General features: G+C 50.6%; 2 protein-coding genes across 2 annotated transcripts; both read right to left on the reverse strand.

Annotated features, from left to right (window-relative positions):
• Positions 1-1129: 1129 nt before the first annotated feature.
• IRF1 (interferon regulatory factor 1) lies at positions 1130-5154 on the reverse strand (the record flags this gene model as incomplete). The annotated part of the gene is made up of 9 exons (XM_079542625.1): positions 1130-1227; positions 1637-1757; positions 2374-2405; positions 2884-3009; positions 3205-3340; positions 3472-3521; positions 3754-3930; positions 4107-4206; positions 5068-5154. 9 exons carry the CDS (start codon positions 5152-5154, stop codon positions 1130-1132), a joined length of 927 nt encoding a protein of 308 aa, XP_079398751.1.
• An 11666-nt stretch (positions 5155-16820) lies between these two features.
• On the reverse strand, positions 16821-19342 carry LOC306951749 (interleukin-5-like; the record flags this gene model as incomplete). Its single annotated transcript, XM_079542277.1, has 4 exons — positions 16821-16913; positions 17233-17367; positions 19018-19050; positions 19193-19342. The coding sequence occupies 4 exons, from the start codon at positions 19340-19342 to the stop codon at positions 16821-16823; spliced, it is 411 nt and encodes a 136-aa protein (XP_079398403.1).
• Positions 19343-24973: the final 5631 nt, after the last annotated feature.

Genomic DNA, 24973 nt, shown 5'->3' on the forward strand with positions numbered 1-24973 from the left:
GACGCTGCTGGCTCGTGCATCTGATGACAGCAGGGCACACCGACTCCACGCCTGCACCTGGGCCATGCAGGGCTCCTCCCGTCAGCGCACTGGGATGAGGAGGGAAATACGTGCTCTTAGATTCCCTGGGTTTTCATGACTCCTGTGAATAACCCCCCTCGCTGCCTCTCCCCAGCACATCTGTTAGGGTGTTTTCATGGAATCTGGAATGCATCCTCCCCGAGCTCTCCAATGAGGAAAAGTAAACATGTTGTATATAAAACACTTTTATTACAACAAATATACAACGCTTTATATACAAAAATAAAATGTACAAGAAAATAAGTCTATGGCATCTTAGTGATTTGTTTTCTATGCATTATGCATGGACTAGAAGCTCCTCCATCCTGCTTCTGTGTGTGCCCTTGCTTGAGGCAGCTGCAGCTCGCTGGGTGCAGAACTGCAGGATCTGCTGGCAGGAGGAGTTCTGGAACAGAGCTCTGAAAGGCATTGCATAAATAAAAGTTCTGCCCTCGTCAGTGCAAAATTCTATGATGCGGCTGCTCCTCGACTGTTCGGTGGGAAGGGACGCGGCGTGCCTACGACAGATAACAGCCTACGAGCGAGCCCGGGTAAGTGTGCTAAATGGAAGCAAAGCCTAAACTGAATTTTCACATTTTATTGGTCAGAACTATTTACATGAGTTGGAAAGGTCTGATCTGAACTTGAACTATGTGCTGGAGCAAATGGAAGAAGAGAGAGGGCCAATTAGTGCAGTTTCTCTGACTAAGTGTAATGAGAGTCATTAAGCTCATCACGTCAGCAGTGTTGCACAAGTGAGCAGCAACCAACAGAGACCCATTGCACCGTCTCCTAAGCACCCCATGAGTAAAGTGCTGGGTGCTGGGGATGCAGGACCTCCTGGCCCGCAGTATGAGCATCACCTTGGGAGCACAGCATCGGTGCCCCATGCGTGAGATGGGCTCCTCTGCTTCTCATGGAGATTTTCTTGCTTTTTTAGGCCTAAAACTGAAACGGAATAAAACGGCTTCTTTCCTCTTCCAGTCAGTAACAAGCGACTTCTGCCATTCCCTTCAGGTCTCTAAGAGTCTCTACAGAACTGCAGTTCACGGGCTGGGAAGCCAAGGGTTTACAGGCTGCAGGAGATGGCCTGCATGGGTCTGACGGTGTCCAGCCAGGAGAAGTCCAGGCTGCTCTTCTGGTCCAGCATGTGGAACTCCAACTCCCCTGCACAGAGAGACACAGAAATGAGCACAGAACAGAGGGAGCGTGAGAACCAATGGATGGCAATGTATCAGCAAAGGAAACCACCCTCAGAGGTGAGCAAATGCCTTTGATTCACAATTTGCTGCAATACTCCAAACGCTCGCTAATTAAGCTCTCCAACTTAAGCTATCGCTAGTAGAAAACCTTGTTATGTTGCTAGGAAAACTGCAGCACAGATCTATATCGTGCTTCTACTGGAGGCTCTCTTTATCTCAACAAATTCCCTACGGACTCCCAACAGGCTAATTAGAGGAATTCACACTTTCCCGTGTCATGAGATTCCAGTTTCTCCCTCCTGGTTCAAGGAGTGCCTTGATGAAGGCCCTCTCCTGTACCTCCCCCCAGCCTATAATGGCACAAGGCTCTGTACCTGAAGACATGTCGATCTCGCAGCCAAACGTGCTGCACATGGTCTGCGTGCCCGGCTCGTTGGTGAAGAAGCCCTTCCCCTCAACGCTGGTTGTGTGCCAGTCCTGGGCGGGTTCGAATGGCTGCAAGGCAGTAAGGAGATGGTAAAAAGCCTGAGAGAGAGAGGGGTAGGGGAAATATGGGTCCTCATGCACCGAGTAAATCCTCATCTAGCTAGAAGAGGGGGCAAACAGAGCAAAAAAGAAGGTTTTGTTAAGATAATGCTAATTATACAAAACTCATCTCACTCCTCATTTAATGGAAGTTAATGCACAGCAGGGAGGGTGGGAGCACCTTCCATCAACGAACCCCATCTCCTTATCAGTGGGATGAGTGCCCCATGTCTGGGGACAGAGATTAAAAGCCAAACACGAGGCAGAGGGATGGGCAAAATAAATAAGTCTTTCTAGAGAACTCGAAGGCCTCGTGGGCTCTGGTACAGCAAGCTTTGCTTCTAGCAGTACTCAACAGCTTTCACTAGCTTCTACGTAGGGCATCTCAAGTTTGTGCTTGCAGAATCACCTCTTTTTTATCAATCATTTTTTCAGGCTTCCTCATTTAATGAGGGTTTTGGATTACAGGAAGCATGTGTTCAGCTCACATGGGGGTTATCTATGGGTTAGGAAGCTACTGCTCTTCTTTCCTTGGTGCAAACAGCAATTTCGGACAACTTCAATTGAAAAGAAGGGCTGTTTTTACCTTCATCATGTGTGGTTTCATTTCATCCTCATCTTCATCCGCAACTGTTTTGTAATCACATTAAAAAAAAAAAGAGATCTGAATGTCAGTTTTTCTCATGAAGCAGCTGCCGTCCTTCTGCTTCCTCACCACCACTGCACATCCCTGTCTCACACCAGCAGCATGCTGAGGTTTCCCAGCCCCTGCTCAAACGGGAGCACTTCTCCACAGGCTTAGAGCCCTTTGCAGGCAGTGGGGATGGGATCCCACTGTGCCCCACATGTGCTACTGAGGAGATGCTCACAGCTTGAGGTCCAGAAGCAGCTCCACAGCCCAAACTGTAACAGCACACCCCAGCTCCAATCTACCCTGGCTCTGTTGTAGCTCTAGAAACCCAAATCCATCTGACAGAAGCTGCTTTTCCTACAGAGCAGCTCCTGCTTCTCTTAGCACCACGGCACCCTTGCCTCCATCCTTCCATAGCACCAGGAGAGTGCTGAGAAAACGAGGTGGGCAGGAAGCAACACCAACCTTCTGAGGACGAACCCAGAGGGGACACCTGGAGCTGGTAGAGGTCGTTGGTGCTGTCAGCCATGGCGATTTCATTCGACATCCTCCAGTCGGTCAGGGAGCCGCTCACCTCACAGGACGAGAGGTCTGGGGATGCACAGGGAGGGCTGCTCAGAGCAGATCCCACCGCAGCACGTGGCACTCAGCACAGACCCCCCCCTACTTCCCCCTCTTCCTCCTCCCCCCCCTGCACAGCCCTCAGGCAGCTCTGTCTCTTGGTGACACCGCTGTGGCTTTAGCACCAGCAGCATTTTTTTCTCTGCTGGGAGCTGAAGCTCTCACCTAAGGTGATGGACGTGTTCTCCACCTCCACTTCCTGCCCTGTGTAGTCGTGAGCGGTGTAGCTGCTGTGGTCATCAGGCAGAGGGGTGCTGGTTAGTCGTTCTGCTGACTCCTCCGTCCTCATATCCTCGTGCAGCTACAAAAATAAGAACAAAGCATGATAGGTTGTCTAAGAACTCACAAGTTCCCATACGAAAGAAATTAAGCTTGAAAACCACCAAAAAAAATAAAACCTCAGCTCCTTCAGGTGCCTCTGCAGATGCGTACCTTTCTCTTGCTCTTGTTTCTTGCTTCCCTTGAAGACTTTGACTTCCTTTCTGTTAAATAGAAATAAGACAAAGGTGAGCACGGCTGCAGGGCTGCTGAGCAGCTCCACCACTGCTGCCAAGCTGACCCCAGGGCACCCCCTGTGCTTTTGTTTGGGACGAAATGAGCTGTTTGTCTAAACCATCGCCAGCAAGCCCAACAGCCCCAGGGCTGCCTGCAGGTCTCTGGGATGCTGCCTAAGCAGAGCAGGAAATCTAAGCAGTGCTTAAGCTGAGGGCTTACCCTTCTTCTGGTCCTTTGTCAGGGGTGGGAGCATCCTGTACACACGGACAGCGCTGGAGCCTTTGTTGATGCTTTTGTCCTTCACTTCTTCAATGTCGGGCAGTGAATTCATGGCGCAGCGGAAGTTTGCCTTCCAGGTTTTTGGGTCAGGGTCCTTCTCACCTACTTTATATCTTCCTGTTAAGAAGAGATGGGATGAACGTTGAGTGTTTTCATCGCAGTGATAGTTCTTCACCCCAGAAAAGTTCTTTCTCTGTTTCCTCTGACATGTAACACCTGAGGTGTAAGCCGGGACAGGAATGATAACACTGGAGATGTTCACATGAGTGGGGGGGACTGAAGCCAGCACACACCTGTATGGATGGCCCAGCTCCGGAAAAGGCAGGCGTCCTTCTCTATGTCCCAGCCATGCTTAGCTGCATGTTTCCATGGGATCTGAAATATCATCTTATCCTGAAATTAAACCAACAGAAATCTGAATTAAAAAAAAAAAAAAGCATCACATGCCAGATTGCAATGATGGCTTTAAGCACAGAATTTCCTCAGCAGCACCTCAGAAACTTTGAAACCCTCTCCTCACATCCTCATTTAAGAACTGCTGGTCCACCTGTTGGGTTTGGGAAAGCTCTGTGCAGTGGTACAGCAGCAGTGAACAGCCTCAGCTCAAGCCCAGAACCACTGCAACGTGTTGCACCTCATCTGCTAGTGTAACATTTTCCATGTATGCCTGGATACAGAATCCCTTGAAAGGCTACCAGTGAGACCATGCATGAATCCCACCAAAACCATGCCCTAGCTTAAATGATGCCTCGGGATGGATTGGAAGCTTCAGAGACAGAAATCTGACTCAATAAGCCTGGTGATCCCATTCCTGTGGGACAGCAACAGGGATGTGCTTCCCAACGCCAACCTGAGATGAACTGAGAGTTTATTTTAGGTCAGAGATAAAGATTTCTGTCCTGTGGGGGGAGGTGTAGGAGTAGCTACTGAGCTGGGACAGAAGGTGGCCTGGCTCCAGTAAGCACCAAGAGATGAGTTTTCTTGGTTCTCAGCCAAGTTCAAACTGCATTTATTATTACTCATAGGAGAGTTATCAAGAAAAACATTGAAATCCTGCATTCTGTACCAACCTGAGCCACCTTTCCTGAAAATTATAGTTTTCTTTTAAAAATAAAAAGTTTTTTAAAAACTTGTTCATTTTCTTCTTTCCTTTATGATCTTGACTCATGTTTAATATCAACTAAAACCAAGCTTGGTTAGTGATACGGTAATAATAATAACGATGCAGCAATAATAGTAAAAAGGATGGCTCACCTTGTTGATCCAGATCAGCCCCGGTATTTGATTGGAATTAATCTGCATTTCCAACCAGGGTCTCATGCGCATCCTTGAGACAGGCATGTTTCCTGCGGGGGACACACGGGGTCAGCTGAAACCTCTCCTCTCCTACCGCAACCACCCCGCACTGCCCCCATCTCCCAGCTCTCCCAGCGACCACAGCCGCGTTTAGAGTCTTTTGCTCCGTTTCAGAGCCTTCTGCCCTGAGTCCCGCTGCATGACGAGGTCCTGCTGCGGGAGGGGGGCAAAGCAAGCAGCGAGGACCCCCGCACCACCCCTCTGTGCGGCCACCGGGTACCTCTCTGCACGGCCTCTCGCTCCAAGTTCGCTTCCTGCGCCGAGCGAAGCGGCGATTCCGCCGTACCTCCCCTGCCCCCCCCCCGGAGCGCAGCGCTGCGGCCGTCCTCCCCCCCCCCCCCTGCTCCGCTCTGCCCCTCTCGGAGCTTCCTGTTTGCGCTGCCCGAGGACAGCCGCTCCCGAACAATAGGGCTGCGGCTTTCCCAAGCGACGAGACAACGGCTCGCAAAGTTCTCGGAGCCGGGAGAGAGGGCAGACGGCGCCGAGTCGAGCCGGGCCGGGGTGTGTGCGGCCCGGCAGGGCGCAACCCCGGAGTGCAGCGCTGGCTCCTGATGAGCAACAAAGCCACAGCCGCGCCCAGACGTCGCCGTCCCCTTAGGGTGCGGAGGATGTCCTGTCCCGTCCCGCCCCGTCCGTGTTGTGGGAGCGGGGCCGCAGCCCCCGAAGGATGCCCGGTGCCCCTCGAAGGCTGCAGCATGACGGGCGCAGCGGCACCTGAGACACCCCAAAAAAACCTCAGCATAACTCAGGCTGGCGGTGTCTCCGCTTGGCGAGCCGAGCCGGACCGGACCGAGCTGAGCCGTGTCCCCTTGAGAACGCAAGCAGCCAAAGCAGGGGGCGGAGAACGCCGGGACCCACCTCGCCGTGAGATCCTGTGCTGTGCTGAGCTGCGACGAGATGCGACGAGATGAGCCGAGCGGAGCCGAGCGGAGCCGTCCGTGCTCGACGGCCGCCGAGCCACTTCTGCCGCCCGCGGGTTGCGCCCTCGGGTATAACGCGGTGGCCGGGATTCCCCGCCGCCCGGGCTCGGCAGCGGCTCCACCAATCAGCGCCGCAGCTGGAGGACGGTCGCGCCGCTGACTGGTGGCTGCATCCGGCATCATTTCGGGGAAATCAGGCTGTTGTAGCACCAGCGGAGCGGGGGGAGCATCGCCCCCCCCCGGCACGGCACGGCAGCGACATGGCGATGGGACAGGGATGAGACGGCGATGGGACAGGGATGAGACGGCGATGGGACAGGGATGAGACGGCGATGGGACGGTTATGCACGTCCTGCGGCTCCGCGGGCACGGTTCTCGGCCCCACCGAAGGCTGCCTCTGCATGACAAAAGGGACTCAGCCCACAGACATTCGGTGTTTGTCCTCCTCTCCTCCCCCGTTCTGTGTTTTCACCCCTGACCCCGGGTGGGGGCAGGTGAGCTGCAGCACAGGACCTCTGACCCCACAGCGATCCCAAAACGCGCACCCGCGGACCCGCCGGCTCGGTGCAGCACAAGTAAAGGAGGAAAGGAAGTGGAAAAAAATAAGGGTCAGAATGGGGCTATTTTTAGTGCAGTGGGAATTGGCCAGCACTCAGCTGCACTTAGGGAATGTGCTGGGAGGGTCAGTCACTGCACCCAACGTGCACAGCACCCCGAGGACCACGGCACCCCAAAGCAGCACGATAGCACTGCCCTGCTGAGAGCTGCATGGAGGGTCCGTGCTGCATCCTCGTGTGTTCTGTGCCAGCAGTTCCCAGAAAGGGACTTGGAGGATGTGGAAGAATAGGAACCACGGGGATGGGTGGCAGGAAGGTCGATAAAAAAGGAAATAAAAGAAATGAAAATGATAAGCCGTGTTCCTGTGTTTATATTTCCGTGCCCACTGTCGGCTTCCAGCGATATACACGAGCAGAGCTGCACTCCTATCCAGTAAGCACACGACTGATGGACACAGGCATGCAGTGCCCAGAAGACCCCTGAGCGTAGCACAGTGCTGCCAGACCTTTGAACAGCCCAGAGTCCACCGTCCTGCTGGGCAGTGCTGCTGCATGCATTGGTTTGAAGTCTCAGGCACTGGACTGGGGCTGCTCAGCCCAGTGCTGGTGGTACCGGAGCCCTCTTGCAGTGCTGCTCTCATGCAGCTCCCAGCTGAGCTCCATTTGCTTGAGTGTAGGTGCTGGACACTCCCAGTCAGTCTGATTTCCCATCACCATAATGGCATGCGTTGTGCAATACCTTGCAGCGAGTCGTATTTTTCTGATCATCTGTCTTCTGGGTAAATGGCTGAAGAGGTTGGGGCAATGGAGGCATTCTGTAAAGCCTGGCAATGCTTTTTTCTCCCACCTTCCTCAGCCAGGGCTGTGAGTGCTGGGCTGCTTTGAAATACCCTTGGATGGCAGTAGATTGGAGTTGCGGTTTTACCCACTGCCTTAAATGAGCAGAATATTGCAACACTTAAAGGGCTGTCCCACCTTCTGGCTTGCCTGGCTCAAGTTGAGTGAAGCAGAATTGTTTTTGGATGCGTATAAAATATACAATCAATGTACCTAAGTAACAAAGCCTTCCCTTCCCTTCCCTTCCCTTCCCTTCCCTTCCCTTCCCTTCCCTTCCCTTCCCTTCCCTTCCCTTCCCTTCCCTTCCCTTCCCTTCCCTTCCCTTCCCTTCCCTTCCCTTCCCTTCCCTTCCCTTCCCTTCCCTTCCCTTCCCTTCCTTCCCTTCCCTTCCCTTCCCTTCCCTTCCCTTCCCTTCCCTTCCCTTCCCTTCCCTTCCCTTCCCTTCCTTCCCTTCCCTTCCCTTCCTTCCTTCTCCTCTCCTCTCCTCTCCTCTCCTCTCCTCTCCTCTCCTCTCCTCTCCTCTCCTCTCCTCTCCTCTCCTCTCCTCTCCTCTCCTCTCCTCTCCTCTCCTCTCCTCTCCTCTCCTCTCCTCTCCTCTCCTCTCTCCTCTCCTCTCCTCCTCTCCTCTCCTCTCCTCTCCTCTCCTCTCCTCTCCTCTCCTCTCCTCTCCTCTCCTCTCCTCTCCTCTCCTCTCCTCTCCTCTCCTCTTCTTCCTGTTTCTTTTTTATTTTTTTTTTATTTTTTTAAATTAAAAGATAACAGAACAACAGAACCATAAAAGAGTTGGGCTGGACAAGTGGGAATGCTTTCAGGGCCGGGATGGAGTCATGTGCAATGGGAAGAGGCAGCCTGGACAAACAGTGTCACACTGTTGCACTCCACCTCCACTGCTGTTAAGTTTGCTTGTTTTCAACAAGAAAATTAAAGAAAAATCAAGCCCAAACTTGGATTTCGTGCAGAACTCTCACCCCTGAAAGTGCCCCATGTTTTTTGCCCACTCATTTTTTCACTGTCTCGGTAGTACCTTCAGGTTTTGCCTTTGTGCAGGGTGAGGCAGGGCTCCTGGTGAGCTTTCAGTGTCAATAAAGATAGAAGGCATCAGGTAAATCAAACACAGGAGGAGGCAGAGAGGCACGCGGCCGAGGCAGGGTAGCACAAGGCCATTTCCAGCTCATGGGCTCCGAGCTGCCTCATGGTGACCCGCGGGCACAAAGTACCCTGCACTCAGGAGTGCTTAAAGGTAGCAAAAGGAACTTGAAAAAGAGATGGCAGAAGGTACGTGAGGTTCCAACACCAATGCCATCACAATAAAGAAGTCACAGCATCTCTTACACAATGTAAATATTGGCAAGGCAGGTCACGCCGTGGTTCTTTCAAGCTCCAGCCTCCCCTGGTCTGTTGCTCAGCCCTCAGCTGGCTTCACACCAGAATGATCCTGAGCTTCTTGGGCCAATGTGCTGACGCTTATATATGGAAGATGTGTCAGAGATACCTCAGTGACCTCATTTTGAGTGGCAACTTAATTGATCCGTGACTTCTGCACCACAGTACCGCTCCAGCTATTTTTAGTGCTTATCGCTGGCAGCAACTGGCATCGACGAGGCATCAAATAAATACACCCAGCATAGAAACGCAGCGCTAACTCTGCATCTCCACCGCTTTCTGCAGGTATGAACCCACACAGATCGCTCCCGGTGAAAGCCCACTGACCTTTCTATGCTGGTTATGCCCTATCTGCACAGCCAGTCGGTGCTGGGGGAGTGCCCTCCCCAGGCTGGGATGCAGCCTGCTTGTTTGCTGCTTTCTTATCTCTCAGCAGAAACAAGGAACTGACAGCTCACCTCTCGCAGTGGAGCTGTGTCAGGCTCACACAGAGCTTACAGAGCCACTCTGTGCCACCACGCCAAGGGACATCAGCTGCTCACAGTGCCTGCATGCCTGCTGCAGGAAGGCATGCGTGTGGAGGTGGGGTGTGCTCGTACAAAACACAGACAGTGAATAATGCACTTCAAGAGGCAAACAAACACCAGGGAAGCGTTTTGCTCCACCCAGCTGTCACCTGTAGGGAGCTGCCACTGCTCCCAGCTCTGCGGTGTGGAGTCCCCTGGCCTCCATCTGGATGCAGGCTGCTCCCAACCCCTGCCCTGCAACCCCCACTGCCCTCTTCCTCATATCGCCCTGCGATTCGCTGACGGTATTAACAGTAAGCTGAGACGTAAGGAAAAAGATCACCAGAAGTGTTTCATCACATCTGCCCAATGCAGGGCGACCCCGAGTCCCAATTTGTTTCCTTGATCCGCAGGAAGTTTTTCCATGTCATTTTTACTTAAAACCTAACCAAATCCCCAGGCGGTGTTCCACGAGTGCTGCGTGTTATCCGGAGATGGACACAGCTCTGTCTGTAACCAGATGCTCCTGGGAAGCTCCATACTCCATGTGACACCAAAAAGCACCATCTACATGGGATTGGCTGGGAGAACACAGAAGCAGAGGATCGTGGATTTGGCCAAATGGTGTTGATGTAGCACTTTGTTCCCCATCTTTGCCCCTCGGGTCAGTTAAGCTGCTATATAAGGCAGACCAAGATGGTTTCATTCTGGTGCTGTGTAAAACAAAGCATGCTGGCTGGCACTGGGCTGCGTGCATTGAATCGGGGGTGAGGAAAGGGTTCCAGCCCTACAGATGCTTGGATATCACAGCTCTGCTGGGAGAGCACGACTGCAGGACAGAGCAGACGGGATGCAGTGTGGCTTCAAGGTGGGAAGAGCAGGAGCATGGGGAGAATCAGCCCTTATCTGCTTCCCCGCCGTGCCACATGCTTCCTTCCAGAGATGCACTGTCACCCCCCGCCCTCTCCAGTACTCAGCAGCCTCTCCAGGCCAAGCACCACACATGGTAGTTCCTCCTCACCACCAGTGCCAGGTTCCAGTCTCTCCCCATGCTGCCTGGTGCCCTTGCAGGCTGTCCTGTAAACCTCCCCTCCCCTTCCCCACTCCTTCCCTTCACTGCCTGCCTCCCCTCTCCCTCTGCAAACTGCTCTCACCCACGTCCTTTCTCATTCTCTTCCCTGCTCCCCTTCCACCCTTTCCCCATTAAACTCTGAAACAAGGAATCTGCTTTGCACCGGATCACCTGGGCGCATGGAATAGCTGCAGAGCCCACCCCATCCCCTGGGAAGCCCAGAGCCCCAGCAGTGAGCACCCAACCGCCGGCTCCTGGGGCACTGCGTGTGGCTCTGAGTGGCACTGGGCAGGGAGGGGTTAACACCAAGCGGGTGCAGGGTGCAGGCTGAGCCCTGGCTACAAAAGCAAACACCAAAAAAAGCAGCTTCTCCTGTGCCCGCAACCTTGGGAGTACAGTGCTTGCTGCAAGCTCTTTCCATTTCTTATAAATGGCTCTCTTACAAAAAGGAAGTCTGGCTGAAGCACACGCAGGGCAAAATGTGAAAAATGTTGACGCTGTGCCCAGTGAGGTAATGCTCACAGGCGCTCTGATTCTCAGGCTGCAATAAATACATCCTGGGATGGGCTGCCTGCAGCTTCCTGGAATCCAAAATCTCTATCTCAGGACAAGAAATCAGTGCAGTTCTCCTTACTGATGACACAGCCAATTTTTCAGACCAAACCAACACGAGATTCTATGCTCAGGTTTGTGGGAGAAAAAGGAAATTCTGAGAATTTCACCCATGCTTCCTGAATTTCCCCACTCCCTGCTTTTCTCTGAACCTCACAGGAGATGGCTTTTCCACAAAATGTTTGCAGGGCAAAGCTCAGTTTGCAGTGGAGTGGATCCCATGTGCTACAGCTGTGCATTTGCTTAATGAGGGCCAGAGTTGCAGCTGCCCAGACCTCCCTGCCAGGGGTGGGCATGGGGCACCTGGGGGTCTTTCCCTGTAGAGCACTGATGCAAGCAGGGCTGGTAGCAGCAGAACATGGGAGCTGTACTATAGGGGCTGCCACCCCATGCCCAGGTTGGGGGCTGCTGGCTGCCACCCCCTGTTCCCACCCCACACCTCGTCCTGCAGCTCTGCAGAAGGACTCATCACAAAGTGGAAGATGCACCGCAGGACCTGTAAGCATTTCACCCTCTGCTCTGCCTTGAGGAAGGAACGAATGGCGATCATTTTATTTCCAAACCTCCGTCCCCTCATATTGCAAAGAGGCTACCAAAGAAAAGAAACTCTTGCTGTTGCCTTGTAGGGCTCATCCAGTTGGCACAGTGCAAGCTGTGGGGCAGAGAAGTGAAGGTTGGGATGCGTTGGGGCTGTGCTCTGTGCTCAACTCCAGGGGAGGAAACTCCTGCAGAGTGGAAGCCCAGCACGACTGCCAGGCTGCTGAGGGGCATTGGGTTTGCACTGGGATCCTCGGGGAATAACGACAGTGAAGACTGAAAATAATACATGTCTAGCATCAGAGGTTCAGACATCTGAGCATTCTTCCTTATTTTTATGGTCAGTTACTTGTTAGCTGTTAACTTGATGCAGACTTTTTCTGTCCAGTTGAAGTCCAAAGGAGTGACCAGCAGCTTTACTTGATAACAGTGCATTTTTCATGGGTTGTGCAGAAAAGAGTCATCCCTGGAGGTCCTGGAGTCTACAGCAGGGCTCAGCCCAGGCCTACTGGTTACACCCCACTGTGCTGAGCCAGCCCAGCTCCAGTTCTGTGCCAGGAAGGGAAAGGCTGAGGGGCTGAGCTCAGTGTCCTGCCGAACCCCACAGAGCTCTACTGGGGGGCTCAGCAGCTGGGCTCATCCGCATGCTTGTCCCCACAGGGAAATGGGGGCACTCCTGGGCAGCACCTGGAGGGAGCTCCAGGGATCGGGGCACTGTGCAAGGAGCATCCGACCCACGCAGGTCTCTGCTCAGACAGCTTCACCTTCCTGTGTCGCGCAGATGTGATTTCTTCTGAGAAAGACATAACGATGTAGGTCGCTCTGAAAGTAATGCCTCCTGTCTATTGCCACAGAAAATACAATTGATACAAAGAGCACAATAACACTATTTGATAGAGCAAATTCTCAGCTACAAAACAGTTTTTCAGCATAGCCGCCACCATTTGCTATGCTTTTTCACCAGTGATGAATAAGAACCTGCGCAGTGCGCTCATACAGATCTGCCCCAGCAGAGGTGCCTCACTATCACCACTGCTGCAATGCACCCCACACTGTGCTCACATCCACTCTTTGGTCAGCGAATGTCAGTGGGTGGGAAGATTCAATCCCTACTGCCGTACCACCAACGTCCTCCTCTGTCATTGCGGGCCAACAGAATAAAATAGGAAACATTAATTTTGGAGCAGCCCTCTGCATCTGCCTACCCATCCATGGGTGTATTTGTGTCTATAACAGCAATTACTCTGTAACCACTGGAGATCAACGCACCAACTGCCCTTCTTTGGCCAAAGAGCAGCATGGTGGCCACAGGCAGCACGGTGTCACCCCCACCTCTCTCAGGGTCCACAGAGGGCAAAGAACCCAGTGCCTGTTTGCCACCTGAGTCACCCGTGGGTGCGTGACATCCCCCATCTGCTGGTGGCCGTTCTCTCAGCACAGAACCGCTGACGGATGGGGCAGGAATGCAGAAGTCACCCTTTGGCACGCTGCACTTCGGGGTGCTCAGGGCAAGCGTGGGTGCCATCCGCAGCCCCAGCGCGACGCCAGCTGTCACACCCCAGATGGCAGGCATCCCAGAAGAGCTTTCCTCCGTGCATCCCCCGGCAAGACTATCATTCTACTAATTGTATTCTATTACCGTTATGTTATTAATTATGTTATTAATTATGTTATTAATCTCTTTTTTTTTTCTTTTTTGGCGAAAAAACAACCCGCCCTTTGGCTCCCGGACGGGCCGCTGGGTGGCTCCGCTCCTCCCGCCCCACCGCCGCCCCGCGCCGCCCCCGCCGCCGAGTTTCGCTTCCCCGCGGGAGCGGCTCCGAGCGCTTCCGGGAATCGGCGGTACCGCGCGCCGCCGCGGGGGGGCGCTATAACACGCGGCGGGACCCGGCCGGGGGAATCCCAGGCGTGAGTCAGGGGCCGGGAGCGGCCGGACTGCGGGGCTGCGGGGCTGCCCTCCGCCCGCCGGGAAAATCCACGGGGAGGGAAAAGCACCGGGGCAATGAGAGCGCTGTGTGCAGCCCCGGGGCGTAGTGCCGCCGCCCCCGGAGCAATGCCTCACAAAAAGAACAACGAAAAACCCCAAACGCTGCGCCCTTTGGCTCGCGCGGCGCAGGATTTCGCCCGTGGATGCGCGGATGAGGAGCGGGTTTTTATGGTTATCATCCACGCGCGCTCTGCGTGCCGTATGTATTCATTACCTCGCACAGATCGTTTGGCTCGCGCATCTCTGCCGTTATTTCACAGTGATAAACGGGCGGGTTTAGCAGAGCAGGGCCACCCCCGGGTCGTGAGCCGCACTTTGATGAGGCAAAACAAGCCGCTAATTCTGAATTGCTCCTCTGCAGGACGCTTTCTCTGCATGTTGCCACTAGGGGGAGGGGGGGGGGGGTGGTCTCACCCGTTCAAAAGTTTGCAGGCTGGTGCAAAGCTCTATAGACAAGCACTGGGCGCCTTCAGTCCAAGCCACGAGAGCAGTGCCACCCTGTGCAGCCTTCTTTGCTAGCTGGCACTGCTCTGCTGAATGTCTGGCTCCGGATTACACTGCTAAACACATCACGGGCACCACAGTGCCCACAGGGTACGTGCCACAGCTTTAAAGTCGGTCAGTGAACGGTGCCCTGGGCACAAGCCATGATCTTCAGTCAGAGCCATGGCTGAGTGCATCAGAGACACAAGCGGGGATGCACCTGGAAGGTGAGACCAACATTCCCAGTCTGGTGTCATGCAGAAAACGCAGCCCAGGTGTTGCTGAGTCAGAGCTGGGCCCAGCCTGGTGCTGGGATGCTCCTGCCTGCCCACAACCAGCCACCACCCACAGGTTTCTGCTCTGACTGCTCCATTGCCCTCGCTTGGGAGATTTTGCATCTCAGCTTCTCTTGGCAAGGATTTGCCTCCATGTTTTGTGGGAAGAAAGCACACACCAGAGCTGTGCCTTGTTAGCTGTATTCTGTAAGCCCTGGCTGTGCATTGGGAAGGGCTGAGGGAGACCTCCATGCGTAGAGAATAACAGGGCTTTTAAAATCCTGATTTCATAGGCAGCTGCCTCGCTTACAGGAGAAATAATCACAGGAATAATAATAACGTGAAGAAATATACAGCTGCTCTCTGGAAATGAGTAATACATTGTTATAAGGGTCTATTAAAATGTAATAGTTACTGTGATTCAACTTCTAATAAGTAAAATAGCATTTATTTAGTGCTAGAAGAAGTGATTGGTTTGGAGGTATCTTAGAAGTATTTAAAGCACAGCTGGAATCATTCACATCTGATGCAGGTGGGTGAGGAGATGTGTTGGGGCAGCACGGCTGCAGCCTGGCTTCTGGGTGAAGCTGAGAGTTATTTTTAAATTGAAAAGTCCTTTTTTTTGGTGATCCTGAAGTCATCCTGCTGGGCCCATTTAACTGGTGGGGGATGGATGAATTTCTTTGTTGTAGGCAGTTTTATCACAGCCGTCTCACTTCTCCTTCAGTGCTCAATTATTCCTGGCTGTCTTCTCATGGTGTTGGGTTTTTTTTGGTAAAACAGGAGACTGCTGAGGCCTTTTCTTCATCCTTTGACCCTTCCAAAGTGCACACGCTGCTCTCAGTGACAGCTGACCCAGGATTTTGGCAGTAAGTATCTATATGTGTGTGCTGAGCTCTTGTTGTGTTGAGATGGCATCAGTAGGCACGTGCTTGCTAGGACCAAATACATGTGTTCCCTAAGCATGTCCCTGTATTGCTGGGCTCTGGGCTGGCAGCCCCTCCTCCTAGCACAGCATCAGTGGGGCGAGGGATAACGAAATGTAAAATGAGGGCTGGCTGTGTGAGGGTGTGGATGAGCAGTGCCTGTTCTGTGCTGGCGTAACACAAGGTGCAGTGAGAGCTCTGATTGTGATGAGGGCGAGAGGTGATGGGTTCACACTGTGCTCTGGGAAGTTCAAGTTGGATGTTTGTTAGATTTACCCAAGTGTGGAAATGGCTCAGAGGGGATTTGTGTGTGTGTGTGTGTGTGTGTGTGTGTGTTGGGGGGAGGGGGAGAAAATAAAATGAGGGCAAAAGAAAGGCAGAGATGCATTTATTTCCTCTGTGAAAAGTGGTAGAAATACGAAATATTTATTTTCTCCAAAAGACACGTATCTTAAAAAAATGCAATATAATTTAATTGTCGCTGTATGAACAAACTCAGAATGATCAAAGCATTCCCATCCTCACCACCAGCTTCAGGAAACACGTGCTGTCTCAAAGAGGCCCATACCTGGCTCATTTAATCTTCAATAGACCAATCTCCCCTGATCTGCAAAAGCTGCAGGTGAAGGAGATTGCTGGGCCGCGTTTCTCAGTGCTTAGGAAAGGCTGTGACCAGGCTGCAAAGCATGAGCACGGTGTTCTCCTACTGCTTGCCAGTGGGGGGTGTACGAATATGCATAGCAGTGCTCCTGCAGGGCAGGGAAGGCAGAACTTTACGTGAAGATGAATTTGCTGTTCACCCTCACCTGCCTTCAAAGCAGTGGCAAAGCCAATTCAGAACTTAAGAAAGTTTTGCTGGTATAATTATACTGATTAATCCCCTGTTATAATGTTGAGATTCTCCCAATACCAATTCCCTGAAGAAAATTAACTATTCTAGCAACATCCGTTGTGTGTTGGTCTGTAAGTGGGTTCTTGCTCTTCTGAAAGTGCTATTGAGAGTAACACCCATGTGGGACCCAGTTCTGTTGAGGTTATGTGATACCAGCAAATGTTTCCAGCAGAAATTTGGCCTTAAACCTGAAAACACGTGGCTCTTGTGGTTGGAATTTGTGCTGTCCCCTCCTGGAATGGGGGGACCTGGTCTTACAGAAAGGCAAAGAAAACACCCATCCCACATCCCAGCGCACTGCTTGGACTCGTGGCCCAGCCGTGGTGGAGCAAGGGGTGATGTCTGAGCATCCATCTGTACCCACCCTTACTGTGGGTGTTTTGGTAACAATGTGAGCTTTGCACGTGAAACCAGGAGGCTTTGGGATTAGCCCATATTTCCCCATACCCTGCTCTGTTTGCTTCACCAGCGAGCATTTGCAATTTCATCTACAGGTACCAATGGCTTTTTGTGGTCGATGCTTTGTGAGATTCCATTCTGAAGGTGAGCCAGCACAGTGCTGCTGGGTGGAAGAGGTAACCTTTGCAACTTGAACATAAAGAATTAAAACAAGCACGCTTTTTTGCTGCTTGTTTAAGCCTACGGTGACTCTGGGAAGTTGTAATTACTCTTTGGCACCTCTTGATAATTTTCGGATGAATGTTCTCAGTTTTTCTATGAATCTCTTCACATTCTTTCTTTCTGTGTCACATTCGCCCTGAAAAGTTAGCAAAGAAGGTGAAATTATGCGGTGTTTGACCATCATGCTTTTTCACCCTGAAATCATTTTGTAAACCATGTTTTCCTTAAGATTTAAATAAGCCAAGTGTGGCAATGAATCATCATTTTAGAGGTTAGAACCTCGGAAGTGCAGAGCCAGGAGAATAATGCCAGGATTTCTTCTTCCATGTGCTGAATGAATCCATTGCAAAAGTGAATCCCCCTTCTGCAGCCATAAGGGCACAGTTATGAACCATGGACTGTGTTTCACAGATCTCTGCTGCACGATCTCTGATAGACAAGAGATGGATCCCTACCTCTCTTGCCAGCTTTGCTGCGAGAGATGGCCTCAGTTTGTCAAAACTTTGGAAAAAAGTGCTGAATCTCTTCATCTCAGGATTATTTTTCAACAGTTCGGTTCCTTCAAACAATGTTTTGATGCAGCTTTCGTCCTAGGATGGAGGAAATACCAAAACCGAGAAACAAATTCATCACTATGAACTGCAATTCGTTTGATTAAACTCATTTTGATTGACATCCAGCTGGCTGGGTGACAAAAACGTGGTATTCCTGACTTTCCAAACTCTTGTTTGCAAATGACTTTAGGTGAGTGCACCCAACTGATGCTCATTTTTCCTTTGCTGCATGATAGCTTTTGTTTTGCCTGGATGGAGCACTGGATTCATGCATAGCACAGCCCCTGCTCTTACTGCAGCCTGAAGAGCAGTTTGAGCTCTTACATCTGCTCTTCCAGCTGATCATTTCTTTTTCTGGCCCCAGGAGCTGCGAGTTTGGAACATGAGAGAAAGAGTCGAAATGAACCCAAAGCTCTCTTGTCTTTAACCCCACCATATCTGCATGCCCAGAGAGCAGTCAGCATGGCTGCATGGTGCTGCAGAGCTGGTCCTGCAGCCAGGGAGGTGCTGGGGTAGGAGAGGAGCGTGGAGAAGCAATGGCTGCACCGTCTGGCATGGAGACATCAGTGAAACATGCAGGGGAGGAAAGGAGGAGGAGGCGGCGCTGCTGTCAGAAGCAGGAGCAGAGAGAAGTGTAACAGGAGGAGAAAGTGAGGAAAATGAAGCAAAAATCAGCTCTGGGTGGAAGAAACCAATCCCCCGAGGTGTGGTGTCATGCTGTGCACTCCCGGATACTCCATGGCCATGAGGACCTTGTGCCCTCACTGGGGAAGATGTGAGCTTCGGTCGTGTAGCAGAACAGGGAGAAGTGATGGAGCTGGGAGCTTTGCATCTGATTTGCAAGGTAATGGGTTGAGTTTATAAATGAATAATGAGTTCTGTAGCTAGCTGACGTCAGGAATGTGAATTATTCTGCTCTCACAGTAAGTCAATTGCTTGGGTTGTATTGTCACAAATACACATCTGGTGGTGATACACCTGAAGAGCTCCCTGCTGCAATGTGGTTTCCCATTAGAACCGCTTTTCCAACCGTAGAATGAAGTTCTTTTGTGGTGTCGGCTTGCAGGAAAAGTTGCCAGAGAGGGAACGTGAATCTTTCTGAGCTGCTGAGGAACTTCTGGAGATGCAAAAGGAGCCAGAAAATGCGTGGAGAGGGATTTGGTGCCCTGTTAAGACAGACCTCTTTCGCAGGACCCATCAGTGAGTGACTTGCTCTCGGGGCAGAAAGCACTGCTCACATGCAATGTAGTAATGCAGCTCTGCCTTCACACAGCCCTGAGATCCCTTGGCTGACAGCAAAAGCAGAAAAAGACATTTCTGAAAGCGGTTTGATGCAAGCAGAGCATTCATGCAGGCGGCAAGAAGGACAAGCAAAAGGTACAAGCGAGTTCATTCTTCGTCCCTTCCTGATGTCCCCTGTTTCAAGAGTTAAAGCAGAACATCGCTCTGTGTGCTCTGCAGAGGTTTTAGAAAACCACAGAAGGAGAACAGTTACTGCATTACTGTCCTTGGCCACTTCAGCATCACAGCGTGCCTTTGCTTGACTCAAATTTGATTGTTTGAGATAATCTGTTGATAACATTGAATAATGTGTAATAGCTTAATTTTCAAACTATTTGTTCTTAGATACAGGTGGAGTAGATTAGGAGATCATTCAGAAAACTTTTGAGATAAATTTCCACTTACATCTGAAGAAACTGGGGTTTCAATCCTCAGATTCTGGGGAAAAAAAAAAAATTAAGCATTTCAAATATCGCCATCATTAACATGAACAAAAATAAGGTATGGCATAAAACGATGGCTTGGCTTTCAATAAAAGCTAAATGTTCAGAGAACTATTCAATATACCTGCATATCCAACCACTGAATAGAAGTAGAAAATGGAATTTACCAGCATGTCCACTGACTGATGGATTTCTTGTAGCCATGTCTGTAGCTCAGCCAGGTTGCTTTGCAGCGGAGTGGCGAAGGCGCCCGCAGTAAGAAGCAAAAGGTACAGATGGGTCCTCATGGTCCTGACGTGCTCAGAGAACCTGGGGGTGCTTCTGGAGCCTCTATCATTGCACGGCCTCTCTACAGGGAAATAAATAGTTTGGGTTGATGTTAGAAAAAAAAAAAAAAAGAAAAAAAAAAATCTATTTGTCGAAACTTTCTGGAAACTCTGAGATTAATTTTTGGGTATACTCCTTACCCAGTCAGCATTTCCATATAAGTAGGTAATAAGGAGACAAGGATGTGGCCTCTTTCTACTAGAATCAGCAATGCTCAGGATGACCCAGAGTGTAGCCAGCCAGCTTTTATTCTCACTACGCTTCTCTGGAAATGGGAGCCTCATAACTGCATGTGATCATCTGATAGATGATGTGAAAGATGAAGCCTCAGAGCAAAAACAACTGCGGAGAACGTGCGGACTAATGTCTGGAAAGGAAACCATGTTTCTGTAATACCTCTGATAACATTTGATCAAATCTCAGATATTCCTTTAGAATGAAACAGCTTGCATCAGCAGGTGGTGATGGTGCACGGAGCAAGAAATGTGCCGATGTGGCACTTGAGGGCATGGTCAGAGGTCACGGTGGAGCCAGGCTCCAGCTCCTTTCCTCCATCATCTTTCCAATGAGGATGGTGACAGCTCTTAGTACCATCCATGGGGTCTGGGGCAGATGGCAGTGATGTGGCAGAGCTGGCTGGAGTCCCCATGCTGTGAGCATGGGGCAGCCCCTGGGAGGGATGAGCGGTGAGATGGCAAAACATGCCCAGTGCTGGATAATGAGATGTGGAAATCTAAGAGGAGCCCGAGGGCAGGGTGATGGCATGTATAAGGAACTGTGCTGAGTCCTTCCCCACCCTGTCAGGAAGTGCGAGCAAGATGTGTGAGGAGATCATGGGGCTTCTTTGTTTTCTAATCCATATTCATAACGGGGCAGCTTTTTACTTCCATAACCTCACGCATGGATTATCAGCGCGCTTCCTCAGTGAGTGCTGTGTCAATGCATTTTCTCTGTGTGGTTCTCAGCATCCCATCAGCGACTCAGAATTCAGTCCCAGATGAGCTGAGAAATTTTGTAAAAAAAAAAAAAAAAAAAAAAAAAAAAAAAAAAAAACAACTGCAATTGGCCCGAAGGGCATGAGATAGATCCTTGTCTTAGGTAGAACGCATTTCTGTAGTATTCTGTGGAAGTGACAGCATTCTGGAAACGCCCCATACTGTGTCCAAGCAGCTTTTGAGAACACCTCCAGCTGTGCTAGGGAGGGGACCAGGGCCAGAGCTATAGGGGTGCAGTGTGTTCTGGGTGCTCTGCAGGGCTGCTGTACACCTGGCACTTAGGGCTTCACCAAATGCACTGTAAATGTGTGAAGGATGGAACCGGATGGACTAACAAAGGATTTCACTTTCCCTGTTTAGGTGTGGAATCACCAAAGTTAGACAAGACCTCTCAGATCCCCAAGTCCAACCCCAGCCCACCCCACCATGCCCACTGACCGTGTCCCTCACAGCCATAGCTCCATGTTCTGGAGCACCTCCCCCATCCCCTGGGCATCCCTGTATGACTGCTCTGTTGGAGAAGAGTCCAGCGGAGGGCCACGAAGATGGTGAAGGGCCTGGAGCATCTCTCCTATGAGGAAAGGCTGAGTGAACTGGGTCTGTTCAGCCTTGAGAAGAGAAGACTGAGAGGGGACCTGATCCAGGTCTATAAATATCTAAGGTGTGGGGGGCAGATTGGCGAGGCCGGACTGTTTTCAGTGGTGAGTGGAGACAGGACAAGGGGAAACGGCTGGAAACTGCAGCATAGGAAGTTCCACACAAACATGCGCAAGAACTTCTTTACAGTGAGGTGACGGAGCACTGGAACAGGCTGCCCAGGGAGGTGGTGGAGTCTCCTTCTCTGGAGATGTTCAAGACCTGCCTGGATGCCGACCTGTGCGACCTGCTGTAGGGAACCTGCTTTGGCAGGGGGGTTGGACTCGATGATCTCAGGAGGTCCCTTCCAACCCCTACAATTCTGTGATTCTGTGATGTTTCCTAATTTTTCCACACAAAGAGATGCACAGCAAGGAGAGCCGGGTTTTACCAGTCCCTGGAGTGGTGTGACAGGCATTGCTCTGGAAGAAAAGAGAAAACGTTGGCCAGGTGACCATTATTTGTGGCCTACTGTTACCCTTTGTGAGAGACAAAGCAGGGTCCCTGGGCTGGGGGAGACCTGCACAGCACCAGGAGCAGGCAAGAAGTGCAAGCAAAGAGGGATGCAGGGGATGGAAGGTGACAGAGGAAGCGGCTGCTTCTCAGATCCTTGTCAAAGTTGATGATACTGGCTGCTCTCTGTAGTGAGACCGCTGTCAGACTCAGCTCAAAGCAGAAAACTCTTTGGTGTCACAGGAAATGTGGGCAACAGAAGAGTTAAGAAATAACCCAAACCGTGGCCCCACAGCTCCCTGAAGTGACCTTGCAGAAGAGCGGCAGCAGGACGGATCCTTTGGCTTTCCACATTTCCTCCTGCAGCTTTAACATCTCTTCTTGTTCCTAAAATCCTTTAGCTTCTTCTGCCAGCAAATGAATTTAGTGGGAGTGCGGAAATCCGCAATTATAATTCTTACAGCTCAAACAACTCAGATCCTTTGTCTCTGGTTCTTTGTTCTCTGTTTTCTGATTTTTATCATCGAAGTAGCATGCTGGGTTTCAGTTCCCACACTGTAAATCACACTCTGCAGAAACAGTCTGGCTCTGCATCCCCACCTCCAGCGAGAGCTGCCTGAGCCCAGGCTCTGCCAAGGTCACTTTTTGCATGTAGGCACCTTGAGGATGGGCACATATGGCCTTTACCAGTGCTGTGTCAAGGTGTTCCAGAATGGTAGAACATGGTCAGTGGGCGTGATGGGAATGGGTTGGGCCTGAGGATCTTGGAGGTCTTTTGCAACTGGAGTGATTCTGAGACTCTCTGTTTGCAGAAGAGTAAAATGAAGACAGATTTCCGTCTGGCTGCACTCTTCTGTATATGGGCTGAGCTTTCACGTAGTTACATGATAATATGCTGCAATCAGAGCTCTTCTGCTGTAAAGCTGCCTTACCTCAGGCATCCTTTAAGCAGTCAGCAGTATTGGTCTGTGCTTGATTCAGGAGTTCTGGCCTGGCGTCAGTGTGTGACATCAGTCCCACTCATCTTGTTGCACCATCTGTTTTTGTGTTTAAACAGGCTTTGGTACGCATGCTGGAAAGTGAGCTTCAGGTGTCCTCTGTAATAATGCTACAGTCACACGGTAATGGTTGGTGGAAAGGTTTTGTTCTTTTTTTTAAATAGGACTGTATGGCTTCTGCAAATGTTGTGCTTGTTTCACTCATATTTTATAGTTCTACACAGAAAACTAGAACAAATCATTAAATACAAGGGAAAAATAACAGAGCTCTCCATCCTCAACTCAATTGTAGCCATCTTGCATCGTTATAATTGTGCATGAAAGCTGTTGTTGGAGTGCTTCATGACCTCTCCATGGATCAAGCTTCCCAGCTGTTGCATCTCTGGGATGCAGTCATCTCCCCCGTGCCCTGCGGGAGGCACCTCCCTGTGTCAGAATGCTCTGAAAGTGTTTGGTTCTCCTGCAGCTGCTACATCTGTCAGGATGACTAAGCAGACAAGTGACTTGTGGGACAGGTCAGAGCTTTGTAAAGTTTCTCTTGTTTTGTGTCTATTAGCTCCTGCTGAAGTTCATAATTCATCAATCCAACGCATTAGCTACCTTCACACTAGCAGTAACAATGTCTGGTTTTGTTCTGGTTTATCTCAGCCCGAGACAGGAATCCCCTTGCTGTGCTCTCAGGACCTGTGGAATCACCCTCAGCTCCCAGCCACCCATCTGCTCCTTTACGTACTGACAGTCTGTCTGTTACCATCTTCACAAAGGTCTGCTGATTTCTTGAACTTACAATCTCAGAACCCGGTTGGAAAAGACCTCTTGGATCCTCACCCACCCCTCCATGCCCAGTGCCACATCCCCCACTGCCACATCCCCCACTGCCACATCCCCCCGTCTGGAAGCACTGCAGGACAGTGGCTGCCCACTCCATAGGCAGACCTATGCCCATTCTGCCTGCTCTCTGGAAAGTTCTGATATCCAACCTGAATCCCCCTGCACAAAAACATAATTTTGCTCAGTTACTTATTCACATGTTTTATTTCATTGATGAGCTTTACGGCTTGCCAAAGATATTCATATGTCAAATAGCTTTGACTTAAAACTTACTAATGTCTAGAATGGGCAGCTACTAATGACTGGGCTGACAGGGACTGGGCTAGGCAGTTACTCATGCTACTTCATGCCTCAAAACCCAGATGTGATTTCACACACATGCAGAAATACATTACATTTTATTTGGGAACCAGTGAACGCTTCTATACAATAGCAAATGTACCATTTTCCTCTTACACTTTTAAGGGGTTACTTAGGGAAAGGCTCGCCTCTTGAGAGAACCTAAACCTCCAGAGTGGAATGCAATGGATAATCCATTCCATGAGAGTTCCCTGAGCAAGGTGCCCTGCAACCTTAGCTGCCAGCAAACACCTGGGAGCCTGGAATGCCGACTCTAAGGAAAATACACACAGAATGAGGAACAGGGTGGAGGTCCCATGGCCAAACCCTGTGACCATTCTGCAGGGACAGGGACTGATGCTACTATTGCCACTGATAAACCATTTTGTTTCCTGAGCCAACAGTTTTCCACCTTCCTGATAAAAGCTTTCTTTTTATATAAACTTAACCAAACAGTGGTGTGTTTAACTAGGGCTGCTCGAGAACCACATGAATCTAAGAAAAAGCAATACAATGGCTGAAGGGAGAAGATAACACTGCAGACAAGCTGGGAGGACACTGCTGCATTCCAGTATCTGTCAATGGACTGAGCTGCTCACCACCCCTACGGGGCCACCAATTGGGTAAGGGTGACACCTCAGTTATCCCAAATACTCAGAAACTAAGAGATCTCTGGAGTTGTCCCATGGTTCAATGCAACTGCAGTTAGGATATCGCTCATCATCCTGGTTTAACCTCCTTTGCAGACAGCGCGCTCACCACCGGCAAGCCAAAAGGATCTGTAGTCTGCTGCTTTAATAAATGGCACTGTTCACTAATAGCTGTGAGAGCCCATCTGAACGTGACTGGATGAACTGGGCGGTGTGCTAACTGTGAATCCATAATTGTGACAGTTATTCTGTTAAATGTGACCAGACTTAAACAGCGCTGCACTGGGCATCATGCAGAATCTAAGCTCAGCCATCCCCAACCCCTCCAGTATCTGAGGAGAAGCTGGGATGAGAGTTTTCTGCTCATCTCTGCTCTTCTCACACAACAGCTTCAGGATCTGGAAAAACCAAGTTTTTATTCAGGGAAAGTAATTTCACTCACACAGTTTCATCGATGGTTTTATTCTAATTATTATCGCCCATACAGACGCAGCAGAATTAGTTTAACTTCTTACTTTATTCATTATAACTTTGAACATTTGGACTCCGTACAAAATATAAAAAGCTCTCTATAAATTAAAATTAAATAAATACATTAATAGCCGCAGTGAGAAATTATAAATATCCGATGATCCTTATGCAAAACGTTCCTGCTCCCTTCACGCCGTCTCCTCGTGGAGCTGCTGTGC

This window comes from Tetrao urogallus, assembly GCF_951394365.1.
Source record: "Tetrao urogallus genome assembly, chromosome: 14".
Lineage (NCBI taxonomy): Eukaryota > Metazoa > Chordata > Aves > Galliformes > Phasianidae > Tetrao > Tetrao urogallus.